The sequence below is a fragment of the Dermochelys coriacea genome, chromosome 3 (genome assembly GCF_009764565.3).
Source record: "Dermochelys coriacea isolate rDerCor1 chromosome 3, rDerCor1.pri.v4, whole genome shotgun sequence".
Lineage (NCBI taxonomy): Eukaryota > Metazoa > Chordata > Testudines > Dermochelyidae > Dermochelys > Dermochelys coriacea.
The window spans coordinates 192,671,127-192,684,526 of record NC_050070.1 but is presented as its reverse complement, the minus strand read 5'-3'; the positions used below and the strand labels follow the sequence as shown (position 1 = coordinate 192,684,526).

The following is a 13,400-nucleotide window of genomic DNA, read 5'->3' as shown; positions in this document are numbered from 1 at the left end:
CGGACACTCCTCTGTGGTACCGAGTGGGTCAACAGTACAGCAAGAGTTCTGAGCCCTGATAGTCAGGGAAAAAACGGAATCCCCATTGCTTGGTACCCCCGGAAACCTGTTATAGTCTTGGCCTTCACAACATCCTTTGGCAAAGAGTTCCACAGGTTGACTGTGTATTGTGTGAAAAATAGATATAAAAATAGAGAGAAAATGTAGTGTGAGAATGCAAATTTATAACATGTATGGCTGTTAAAGCAATGGATAATGGTGGTAAATATTGAAGGAAAGTAGATGGATGGGAGATCCAGGCCTGATCCTACAAAGGGATCTGTGAGAGACCCTTATGTCTGCATAGCATGTGAATTTGCGATCTCATTTTTTCAGAGAGAGTCAACAAGGGGTAAGAGTGATAGATTCTTTCTTCTTGATAGCTGTATGGCAATAGCAAAGGATCAGCCAAGGAGTAGGTGGGAGACTGAATTTGCAGAGAGAGAGACCAGAGCAGGTGTAGGAAGAGGTGATTTAATAGAAGTGGTGTGTAGAATGCTCTTGAAATGAAGAGATTGATTTTTATAGTGGATACAGAAGTGAAGTTTTTCACCTTTGCTCATGTTTCAGTGGGCTGTGCTGTAGATTAGAATTCTTATGTGTTAGTAATCAATGTCCCCTGCCTATGCAAATTGTAGTAATCTCCATTTTGCCACTGATGTTGCTGACAGATGCTCTACCACTGCCAGTGACAGGTAACTCTGCCACTGACGATGCTGATGGATGCATTGCATCTGCACAGAGACCCATTTAAAACTCTTTGATTGCCCCCATGAAGCCCATTGGGATCATGGCCAAAGAGAGCAATTTGTGCTTAATACTTCAAACTGGTTTTAAACACTTACATCTGCAAAACTTTTATTTTTAAATTCATGTATTTAATTTCCATTACTTTACAAAATGGACATTTTCCTAACAAAACAGCTGCATTTGTTCAGGCCCCAAACTTATTGTGAAGAAGCTAAATTTGAGCTGCCAGGATCATTACAAAATTGATGTAATGGAAGCTTACTATAAACTTATTGGATCTCTAATATTGCACAATTTGTCTATATTTGAAACCTCCGTTTTCTGCAATCGGCAATGCTTGCACCCTGCTGCTTTTGCTAATGGATCAAAAATCATCTCATTATCCTCTTCTTAAATGCATTAAACGCTTTATGCATTGGTGGAAATGGTGTAAAATCTTCATGAGTTTATTTACCACATTTTTTTTTCTCTTCCTTGAATTAGATTACTGGTTACTCTGATTCACATGCTATAGGCAGGTGATATTACTTTATTACTCAGCTGACTGTCTAGTATTGTCATGGAGTGCTGGTCTCCTCTGCTATTTAATGAAGCTAGTTTTCTTTGTGTCAGTGTTTATTTGTCAAAGCAATTACTTAACGATTACTGGTACTGCTGTATGGTCAAGCAGCAACTGGCACAGGGAAGTTACATTTATTTTCCCCATCTCAGTTGTTGCACGTTTATCGCCCCTCAAGACCCATTTAGTCCCAATATCTTAGCATGTTGATACTGCTGCTTCACTGGCCAAAAGTTTATTTTATGGAGTCTAGTTATTTTACTAAGATGTCATAGGCTGTAACATTAAAAGTTTTTTAAAAGTGCTCAGGTGTCAATGGGATTTGAGCACTTTTTTGGAAATCTGGCCACGTGCACCCTAAAAATTCCCAGTGGCCTGAGCTCACTAGTTCTTTAGCAGTTTACTTTTCTAGAGGGCTCCCACTCGAACATAGCAGACTGAAATGGATTTCATGTTACCTCCCAATAGTTCTGTGGGTTTTGCTCTGTCAACAGATCTTTGAGAAAAGAGAGCAGATCGTTTTCCATAGAAATGTTCACTATAGAGCTTATCAAATTATGGAATAGTTTCCAAACATTTGTGAGAGTAAATGTAACCCTCACAACTGCAATTGGTTAATGTATTTCAAATGTAGCCTTTGATTAATGTAAAGTGCAAAATTCACAAGTCACTGATAACAGGATCTTTTACTCAGGGGGCTATATAAATTTATTATAGGAAATGAGACTGGTGAATCACACAGACGTGAAGATTTTATCTGGTATTTAAATACATACAAGTAAAATCAAAGTAATAGAAAAGCAATATAAGTGTAGTAGACAAATCTCCTGCAATGTGTATTCTCTCAACCGACGGAGACCATCAGACCTATCAGAGGAGGAACAGATGGAAGGAAAAGTAAATGGAGAAGTACCGTAAGTAGGAATGAGGTTGCAGGTTTTCACCATCCTGTCATTCTGATGACCACCTTTTTATACCCTTTTCCCTTACATCCCCCCACATTTAAGATTATAGTTGATGTAGGTCTCGGCCCCCATCCATATTTGTCATTCCAAGGGACCATAATTAATGTTCTGGTTGCTAGCATAAGCTATTGGAATCATACATTTCCCAATATTTCCAACATGTTAATACAGATACTGAAAATCATAGAATATCAGGATTGGAAGGGACCTCAGGAGGTCATCTAGTCCAATCCCCTGCTCAAAGCAGGACCAATTCCCAACTAAATCAAAATCCATTATTTCAAGGTTAAATTTCTCTTTTGTGGTTTATTTGTTTATCACAAGGTGGATATTGCAAAATCTTACATCCCTACATCAAACACATTAGGCTAATTGTCTAGGTCTTAGAATTTTCCAAAGCCTATAACAAAAATTTTTGCATTTGTTTTCCCTATTTGTACTACAGCTTTAATTATTTTATTATCAACATTGTTAAGCATTTTAACTTTCCCTAACCTATAGGTAATAGTTTGATTTTAAGAATAAACTTTGCAGGGTTAGGTCGGGGTCAAGGGCCAACACAAAGAAAATATTGCTGGGCTCTACCTCTCCAGCAAGAGGATGGGTGAACCCAAAGATCACTGGCATGTGCACACTTTGTATGTAAAATGTGAGCCACTGAAGACACTGTGAATCTGAGGTGTATGCCAGATCTTTTCATGAATGCTCCTTTAAAGCCTTAGCAGTGGTCCTGCATGTACTGCTGTGAAAATAGTGGACAAGAATGGTTGATTCCCTGACCTCCACAAAAATACCAAGATCCGCTCTACTTAGAGCCAAATCTGCCCGGCGGATATGTACATACAATTCTTATTAGGATTTTGGTGCAGGTTACATATGTATGTCTGAGGGCAGAATTAGACACATCTTTCCCATCTGAATCCAGGTTCTGAGTTGGCTCACAGTAAAATCTCTCTTTTTGCATGATTGAGATGACACTATATCACCACAGAATGAAGCGCAAAACAAATGCAAGATTCTTTAATTGACCTGTAAACTAAACTGTCAAATTGGGATTGCTGAATATATTTCAGAATGGATGGAAACCCTAGTTCTTCTTCAAGTGCTTGCTCATGTCCATTCCATATTAGGTGTGTGTTCTCGCCACATGCACCAGTGTTGGAAGTTTTTCTCTCAGTGGTATCCATAGGGGACTGGCGCCCCCTGGAGCAGCGCGCACATGCCGCGATATAAGGGGCGCTGCCGGCTCCCCCCACCCTGAATTCCTTCTTGCTGCCAGTGATGGTGCTGGAACGTTTGCTGCTTTGGCTAGCATTGCATTTCATTCAGTGTTTCTTCTGAAAGTTTTCCTGTAAAATAGTTGTAAACAAGTTAATAATTCTCTTAGTGTTAGTTCTAGTTAGCGGTCCCAGACGGGACTCGGCCTCAGGAAGGGACATGCCCCGGTCCCCAGGCTTTAAGCCCTGCAATCATTGTAGGTGGCCTACGCCCATCGGCGACCCGTACACTAGTTGTTTGAGGTGTCTAGGCGAAGGACACGTTAAGTAACAAGTGAATCTATAAATCCTTCAAACCCTGAAAAAAAAGGGAAAAGATATCCATCTCAGGGTGCTCTTGATGGAGTCAGCGCTGGTACCGGAGCAGAGGTCCGACTCAGCCCCGAGCATCACAGGTTGGTGTGGAGTGCCCCGCTGGCACTGTTTTTGAGCCAGCACCCATCTGCCTCCCCAGCTCCAGTCAAGAAGCCGAAGAGAAGCATGAGGGGATGATCCCCCACTTCCCATAAGAGAAAGGACAGGGCCCGAGGAGAGCCAAGACCTGTGGCGGGCGAGTCGACACCGTCAGGGAGTCGGGCCCCCGCTCAAGTCCAGTCCATCCCACACTATGCCTGCCACCCTAGACAGTGACAAGGGCCTTCATCATCTAAATATCCCGTTGACTCCGGAGGCCCTGCAAGCAGCACGGGAGATCCTGTCACTACCGGTGCCTCCCACACTGGCTTTGCCGGTACCCCGATCTAAGGGTAAACCTCCCTTAGGACCTTACCGTGTGTCCCCACCTCAGTGGCACCGCTCCCCATCATGGGGGACATCCTGCCAGCACTTGCCCACTCAGAGCCATCTCGCCTGGGCGGAAGGCTCAACTAAGCCCTTTTCGGTCTCCGAACCCTCAGCACCGACAGCGAGATTCAAAGTGCAGCTTGCTGGTAACCTGGTGCAGACCTACCAAGGCACGCGCCCCCTGGAAAGACCAGCCTTTCGTGTCCCCACAGCCTCGGAACTGGTCACGCAAACCATCACTGAACGCGGCCACCAGTCACCAACCCATCTTCTCCAGTCCCTGCAGTCGGGGAGATCCTCCCAGAGACCGGCCCACTCCCAGTCCTATTCCAGGTCCTGGTACGGGTCGAGTAGCGTGAGTCATAGATCATCGGTTTGCCGACGGTCCCAGAGTTCCCATGCAACATCGAGGCCTCAGGAGGCAGGAAACACCCCCCTCCCCGCCGCCAGGCCCATAAGCAGACAAGGGAGCAGTCTGCTGGACCACCAGGGAACATGTTAGCACCCACAGCACCGGCGTCGTCCTCATCGTCACCAGACGAAGCCATCATGGGTCCCCCTCACCCAGTTCCACAAGATGATGCTAAGGCTCATCAGGAACTATTGAAGAGGGTTGCTTCCAACCTGGGGCTCCAGGTAGAGGAGCTAGAGGAGCCATCAGACTCCCTGTTTGACAATGTCTGCTCCACGACACCTGTGAGGGTGGATTTGTCCCTGCACGAAGGAATATCAAAAATTATTAATGTCCTGTGGCAAACCCCCTGCTCCCTGCCTCCCATTTCAAAAAGGGCTGGATATAAATACTTCATAATACATGAGTAACTCTACACCCACTTGGACCCAAACTCTCTTGTAGTTGAGGCTGTTAATCAAAGGGAGAGGCGGGGCAACCCGAGCCTACGCCCAAAAATAAAGACTCCAAGAGGCTGGATCTGTTTGGGCAAAAGATTTATTCGTCTTCTAGCCTTCAGTTGAGAATGGCCAACCACCATGTCCTCCTTGGTCACTACGATTACAATATGTGGCAGCCCATGTCCAAGTTTGAGGCTTCGCTTCCCAGAGGGTCCAGGAAGGAATTCCAGGTGATCCTTGAGGAGGGCACTGCTGCGACGAGGGTGGCCCTCCAGGCAGCTTCAGACACGGCGGATTCCGTGGCTCGCACCATGGCCTCGCCATTTCCATGCGCCGGGCATCCTGGCTGCTCCTCTCTGGCCTGTCGACAGAGGCTCAGCAGTCAATGTAGGCCCTTCAACGGCCAGGCCCTGTTTGCAGAACAGACTGATAGCAAGCTGCATGGGCTCAAGGACTCCTGCACTACCCTGAAAACTCTAGGGCTGTATGTCCCCAGTCCAGCCCATAAGCGGTTCAAACCACAGCCAACTCAGGGCCAAGGGAGCAAACCCCAGCAGGAGCTGCCCCACAAAAAGAATAGGGGCTACAAACGCCACCCGAGCCACCCACTCCCTCCCTCAGTCCAATCAGGCTCAATCTGCAATAAGCAGGGGAGCAAGCAAGCTTTTTGAGGGTGCGCCGGAGGGCAACCTACCAGATTATACCCCAGGTCTATCTTTCATGCCTTTCTCTAACTGCCTTTTCTTTTTTCCTCCCGGCATGGACCACCATAACCTCAGATTGGTGGGTGCTCAGTAGAGTGGTGCAGCATTATACCGTACAGTTTTTATCCCCCTTCCCCATCCCTCTTCAAGGACCCCTCTCTTGAGAGTCTCCTCATGCAGGAGGTAGAAGTGTTGCTGCAGCTGAGTGCAGTGCAAGAGGTTCTCTGTGAGTACGGGAACAAGGTGTTCTATCCCAGTACTTCTTATCCCAAAGGCCAAGGGCAGTCTATGGCCCATCCTGGATCTACAAGACCTCAACAAATACCTAAAGAAGTTGAGGTTCTGCATGGTCTCCCTGCCCTTCATCACCCCCTCCCTGGATCCGGGAGACTGGTATGCCACCCTTGACTTGAAGGACGCATACTTTCATATAGCGATCTTCCAAGAACACAGGCGCTTCCTATGCTTCAGGGTGGGATCAGACCACTGCCAGTTTGTGGTCCTCCCTTTCAGCCTAGCGACAGCACCAACGGTGTTTACCAAGTGCATGTCAGTAGTTGTGGCTTACCTCAGACATTGGGGTATCCAGATCTTCCTGTACCTGGACAACTGGCTGGTCAAAGGTCGATCCAGATCTCAAGTTCAAAGGAATGTCTCAGTGTTGCATGCCACATGCCGATCCCTGGGCCTACTGGTAAACTACAAAAAGTTGACATTAGTTCCAGTGCTTAGGATAGAGTTCATTGGAGCGGGGCTCGACCCCACCTCTGCCAGAACGTTTCTGCCCCAGGAAAGGTTCCAAGCATTGGTGGACCTCATTGCGGGAGTCTCTGCATTCCCCCTGACCATGACCAGGATTTGTCTGCGCCTGTTGGGACACGTGGCAGCATGTACCGTATGTTGTCCGCCATGCCAGGCTCCAGATGCAGTCCTTATAGCAGTGGCTGGCAACGGTCTATTCTCAGTCCAGAGATCACCTGGAAAAGATCATTACCATCCCGTTGACGATACTTACCTTGCTGCAATGGTGGACCGACCCACTGTCGGTCCTGGAAGGAGTTCCGTTTGACAGCCCTTGTCACTCCATCAAGCTGATATTGGATGCCTTGGACCTAGCTGGGGAGCGCATCTCAGCAACCTCCAGATCCAGAGCATGTGGCTCCCAGAGGAGATGACGTTGCACATAAACGTCAAAGAGCTTAGAGTGGTACGATTGGCCTGCAGAGTCTTTCTACCACACCTGGCAGGCAAGGGGGTGAGAGCGTTGATGGACAATATATCCTCAATGTTCTACATCAACAAGCAAGTGGGAGCATGCTCATTGGCTCTCTATCAAGAGGCTCTCCAATTGTAGGATTTCTGCATCGAGCACGCAATCCACTTGGAGACCAATCACCTCCCCGGTGTCAGGAATATGCTGGCAGATCACCTCAGCAGATCCTTTTTCTCTCACCACGAGTGGTCACTCCATCCAGAGGTAGCCCGGATGCTCTTCTAGAGGTGGGGAACTCCGCAAGTGGACCTGTTCGCCACCAGACAGAACAGGAAATGCCATCTCTTCCGTTCCCTGCAGAGTCTGGGCAAGGACTCCCTCCCTGATGCCTTCCTCCTGTCACGGTTGGGGGGACTGATGTACATGTTCCCGCCGATCCCGCTCATCAGATGAGTCCTGTCAAAGATCAAGAGAGACAAGGCCCAAGTTATTATGATCGCCCCGGCGTCGCCACACCAAGGGCTCACTGATGGACCTGGCGGTGGCCTCTCCCTGGACCCTTCCCGTCCAACTGGATCTGCTCTTGCAAGATCACAGGCCTCTCTTACATCCTAATCTTGCCCCATTCCACCTCACAGCATGGATGCTGCGTGGTTGAACTCAGAAGAGCAGGCTGCTCTAGCAAGGTCCAGATAATCCTCCTGGAAAGCAGGAAGGCTTCCACTAGAGTGGCCTACCTGGCCAAGTGGATGAGGTTCTCCCACTGGGCATCTGAGCGTAGTATTTCTCCAACGCACTCCTCCTTACAATCTGTCTTAGATTACCTGCTCCATTTTAAGAACCAGGGGCTGGCCCAGTCCTCTGTCAGGGTTCACCTTGCAGTTATCTCCACTTTCCACCCACCGCTCCAAGGTCAGATGGTATTCTCACATGACATGTTGGTCCGATTCCTGAGAGGCCTCAAGAGGCTCTACTTACTGACCCGAGCCCCTGTCCCACAATGGGACCTTAACTTGGTTCTTTCTAGGATTACAGGCCCGCTTTTTGAGCCTATGGGTTCCTGCTTCCTCTCCCACCTCTCATGGAAGGTTGCTTTCCTTGTAGCCATAAAATCCGTGAGACAAGTATCGGAGATTAAAGCTCTGACATCGGAACTGTTGTATACAGTGTTCTGTAAGGACAAAGTTCAACTGTGACCCCATCCGGCTTTTCTGCCGATGGTGATGTCTTCCTTCCATGTTAACCTGGACATCTTCCTCCCGATGTTTTGTCCCAAGCCACACACCACCAGTCAGGAAAGGAGGCTGCATGCCTGGATGTCAGACGTACCCTGGCATTTTATCTGGAGCATACCAAGACCTTCCCACAGGTTGATGCAGCTCTTCATCATGACAGCGGAGAGGATGTCATAAGCAACACATCTTGAAGAACATCTTGAAGAACACCAGTTATGGAAAAGATAACTGTCTTTTCCCAAGAGGCCATGAGTAGCTTTGAAAAGCTTTAATTGAAGATCTTTCTGAGACCATCAGTGGTTGATCTAATTTCCTCACATTATTTGTGCTTACTTCTGCTATTACTGAAATACTTAGTCTGGCTGTTCCTACTCACCATGCTTTTTTGAGACATGTTTGCATACAGTATCTAGTTCCACAGCAGCTGACTTTAGGTGCCACCCCTCTGGCACTGCTGCTTCAGAGGTAGCAAATGCAGTTGTCATGCAATCCAGTTTGGGTCATCTGCATAGTGAAGTCCTATCAGTTAATACTTTAAGTCCCACTTACATTAAAAATAAGTCTGAGTTTTTTTATAGCATGTACAGCTACAAGAAATACAATTCAAGTAACGTGTCCCTTGTCAGCTGTAGCAGGGGTATGTGTGTGTACGCAGGCAGGTGGCCAGCTGAACATGAATATCTGTGGCAGGGTGATGGTATAACTCAGTTATTTTAGAGAGTATACATATTAAAGATGCAAGGCACTTTCAGTGAGAGTAAACTCACATTTTGTTTCTTTGTGCTCATATGTCTCTTTCTTCCTGTTTATTTTAGGTAACTTAGATTAATTAAAGTGCTCTTAATTGTTGCTGGAGACTAGGTGGGTGAGATAATATATTTTATTGGAACAACAGCTGTTGCTGTGAAGCTCGAAAGCTTGTCCCTTGCACCTGTTAATTGGTCCAATAAAAATATTACCTCGCTTGTCTTGTCTCTCTCATACCCTGGGACTAACACAGCTGCAATACTACAAACAGCAGTGGTTAATATTTGCTGACTCTTTCTAAAAATGTCCTATCTGCTGGTTCCAGAGGTTGCTCCCAAAGGTCAAAGCCTGTAAAAGGCTAGGATCAGCAAGTTCACATTTGAGACAGTCCTTGTCAGCTGTGAATACTGTTCTTGCAGGCAGATACGGTTCCATTAACCTTTAGTACATGCTGTATGGCACAGCTGCACTGTTAAGCAGAGTAGAGCTGACATTTCCATATAAATATATTTAAAGTCTAGCAACCAAGAGAAGGGTACTGACTAGATGACGTTTGACATGTTTAGTTCTTAATCATTATCCTAACTGCCACCAGAGGGACTGCTAATTACTTAGTGCCTATAGAGAATAAGAGGCCAGGATTTGAAACATTATCTAAGGGTAGAACTGTGGAGGATAAGAGCAAAAGGGGTCAATAAGGCTTCATGTAGTCACTCATTCTGTTCTCTGTTTTGCAAATTTGTGTCTGTCCATTCCACAGCTACCCAGATGAGTGGTCTGCTTTGGCTATCAGCTATATGGAATCCTCTTATGAAGAGCTTTCGTAGTTCTAGCAAGCAAATTATCTAGTTCCCAAGAATAGCTTTTTTAAAGAGGATGTGCTTCATCCTCTTGGAGCTTCTTTTGAGTAAACACATTTTAAATAAAAGAGCTGCAAGGTCATCTTGATAAATGTGGTACCACTACAAGAGACAGTTTTGTCAGAACTGCTTGCTTAATAAGCTACCTTAAGAGCCATGGGATTGAGTAAACTTCATAAGGAACAGTAAAAACACCTACGCTGTTCTTTGCTGGAGTCTGAAAACGAAGCAAGAAAAATGTGGCTTCTTTTTTTTTTTAAAACCATTTTAACTATTTGTAGGACAGTGGCAGAATATCAACAGGCTGATGAAAATAGCCAGCAGCTCCACACAACAGTTCATTTAAAGATGATACAAGTAGTGCTCTGGAAGTGAAGGGGGATTTTTTTTAAGGTTCTGGGCTTACTATACCCAAGAGGGCCAATCTGCCATCTTTTCTCACATTGAGCAATACACTACTCTGCAAAGATCCCATATATTTCAATGGGGCTACTTGATGAGTAAAGTGCTATTCAACAGGCTTAAGAGGTCGAGAATGTGCTCTATAATAGGTCCAGTATCATATAATCATCAACCTGTATTTTTGTTCTTGTCAAATACTCTTGAAGCAGGTAGTTGGGTATTTTTTCTTACCTGGGCAGGGTGGGAGGTGGTTAATGGACAATTGTGAGAGACTTTTCAGAAGTTCTTGAGCACCCCCAGCTCTTACTAAAATTATTGGGAGCTGCAGGTACTTATGAAAATCACTCTCATGAGAAGACTCGATCCTTTCAAAGAGAGGGACACAGTGGAATCAATATATTCTTTTCTTCAGTTTTCTGCTGCTTTCCTTTTTTCTTCCCCACCCTCCCGTTTGTTCAATCCTGTATGTCTCCTTATTTTCAATTTTTCCTTCCTTTGTCTTGCAACTTTACTGTATTTTCACACCTTTTCTAATTGTTTTGTTTGAAATAGTGGGGGTTTTGTTTTTATCATATTTAGGATACCTGCCACTTATCTGTTCCCTAAGTAACCTCCTGCTCCATAGGCCGTCAGTGACTTTTGTAACAAACAATATCATTTTCAGCAGTAAAATTAGAGGGGTTGGGTGGAAATGATTAGTTGCTCCTTTTAGAGCTGATGGTAGGTGGTAAAACAGCAAGCAAGATGGTAGATTACAGCCCAGATTGGCAGAATTGACAAGTATTTGATTCCTTTCTAGGCATACGCATCATAACTGGATTGTCCAAAGCAAATAGTTAGATCCAGAGGACTGTGGACTAGGTTTTCTTGGATTGTACTCTTGTCTCCTCCACAGATTGCTATGTGTCTTCCAGCAAGTCTTTTAACTTCCCAGTGATATAGTTCACCCATCTGAAAAATGGAAGTAATATTTTATAGTGGTGGTTGTGACATTCCTCAGGGTGCAACTTGAACTGCTGTGTCCCCTTATCTCTCTAGACTGGGATGCCTTTTACACTGCTTTACTAGTGAACACCAAACCCTCTAGGCTCTGTTCATTCACAGCCACCAGCATGTTAAAACACTCCCCAGCTGAATGCATGAATGCTATGCCCAGCCATCCATGAATAGATACAGGGCGACACCCACATATCCCTCAGTCCCAGCCTTGCCCCCCAAGAGATGTGCATCTTGTTCAGTAGCCCACTCGACTGTACAAGCTCATAAATTAGTCTGCCATTCCAACAAAGGGTAATGAATATGCACCAGCCCAGTTGACCTGAGTAGAGAGTCAATCAAATGTGCTGGTTTAGATAAAACAGTAAAACAAGTTTATTAACTAGAGAAAGATTTAAAGTGATTATAAGTAATAAGGTATATGAGTTAGAATCAGTTACAAAATAAATAAAAGGATAAACAAACAAGCTAATTCCTAAACTTTACCAAGGCCAATAAGTTTAAAAGAAAAAAAATTTCTCTTACCCAGAAGCTTTCAGCAGACTGTACTGGCTGGAAAAACCTCAGGCCAGAACCACTCCCCCAATTCAATGGTGCACCTTTGTCATTCAAGCAATCTTCCTGCTGTGAGTAGGAGATGGGGAAAGAGAGGTATCTAGAGGCATTTTCCCCACTTCTTATGCTCTAACCCTTTGTACTGGAAAAGTCTTTCCTGGGTCATGAGGTCAGGCAATTCCATGGCATATGTGAGCTGCCAGCTGTCCTTCAGATGAATTGTAAATTTCTTGTTTACAACTCCCCTGCTGGTGAATCTCCGATCTTAGCACCTAGCTTTTAGCACCTAGCTAGCCTGTCAGGGTGCCTTTGTCTTTGAGAAAATGGACTGAGGCGTTACCCAGAACTACAGCATATTTCAGTAACGATCATATCTCAAGATCTTGTAGCTCCATATACAGTTGATACACACATTTTAATAGGACAATTATGTTCAGTGGATTATGAGTTTTCAAATGATACAAGGCATACTTTGTACAAAATATATCATAATCATATAAATTGGTGAACATGGGGTACATGATGTCAGATGGGGTACAATGTTTCACAGTGATGAGAAGGTTACTTAATATTTATAAATGCTTTGGGATCATTGGGTGCAAAGTGCTATAAATATAACTAACTGCAAAGTATTCTATTAATAGAACAGCTAAATAATCTAATAAATAGTTTTGTAATAGTTGTAATAATTTCTGGTAAAAAAAATAAAAGTGAAATTACTGTAATTCCTGAACTAACTGTGTTATAATAAGCACCTCGTAGATCTAGATTTTTCCACAGCACTTGAAGTCTATACTTTAATCTCTCTACGTTTTGCCCTGTATAGGAAAAAGTGTTTTGGAAGAGGACAGTGATAATGATGGTGAACCGAATGAATATGATCTGAATGACAGCTTTCTAGATGACGAGGAGAAAGAGGAGTATGATCCTACTGATGAAGATTCCGATTGGGAGCCAGATCCTGAAGACAAAGATAACGAAGATGTTGAAACACTTTTGAAAGAAGCACAAAAATTTATTAAAACCAAAAAGTAGTTTTGTCCAAATGATGTGAAGTACTTACAGTGTACCTGTTTACAGGATTGGTGCAGGCTGGGGAATGACTTTGAAAGCCAACTTTACTCGTGCTTGAGACACTACAAACGGATTTTTAATGAGGAAAAAATGAGCAACAGCTTCCTTTTCTTTTGATACACATTGTTTTCCCTTCGACTTCTTAGCTGATGAAGTCAAATCATAAAGTCTGGGATTATATTGTGGTTTAACTGAAAACATTTTTTTAAAACGTCTGTTTTCCAACTTCTTAACAGCTCATATTGTCAGAGGGAGGATTAATGGGTTTGAATGTAGCTATTAATATTCCTCATGAATATCTTTCTATGCTTGCAAAAAAATAAGGATTGTTGACCTACCTTAGGAGGTTTATAGTTTTGCGAAGGTGTAATATATTCCATGCTAAATAA

At 44.5% G+C, this 13,400-nt stretch overlaps 1 protein-coding gene across 3 annotated transcripts in view; it reads left to right on the top strand.

The window, feature by feature from the left end:
• Positions 1-13,202, top strand: part of APLF (aprataxin and PNKP like factor) — a 104,990-nt gene extending 91,788 nt beyond the window's left edge. For all 3 annotated transcript variants that reach the window (XM_038397011.2, XM_043511993.1, XM_043511991.1), the window contains one exon: positions 12,764-13,202. In XM_038397011.2, coding sequence (XP_038252939.1) covers positions 12,764-12,972 — 209 coding nt within the window. In that variant the 3' untranslated portion in view covers positions 12,973-13,202. The remainder of the gene's footprint in view (positions 1-12,763) is intronic.
• The last annotated feature ends 198 nt before the right edge of the window (positions 13,203-13,400 follow it).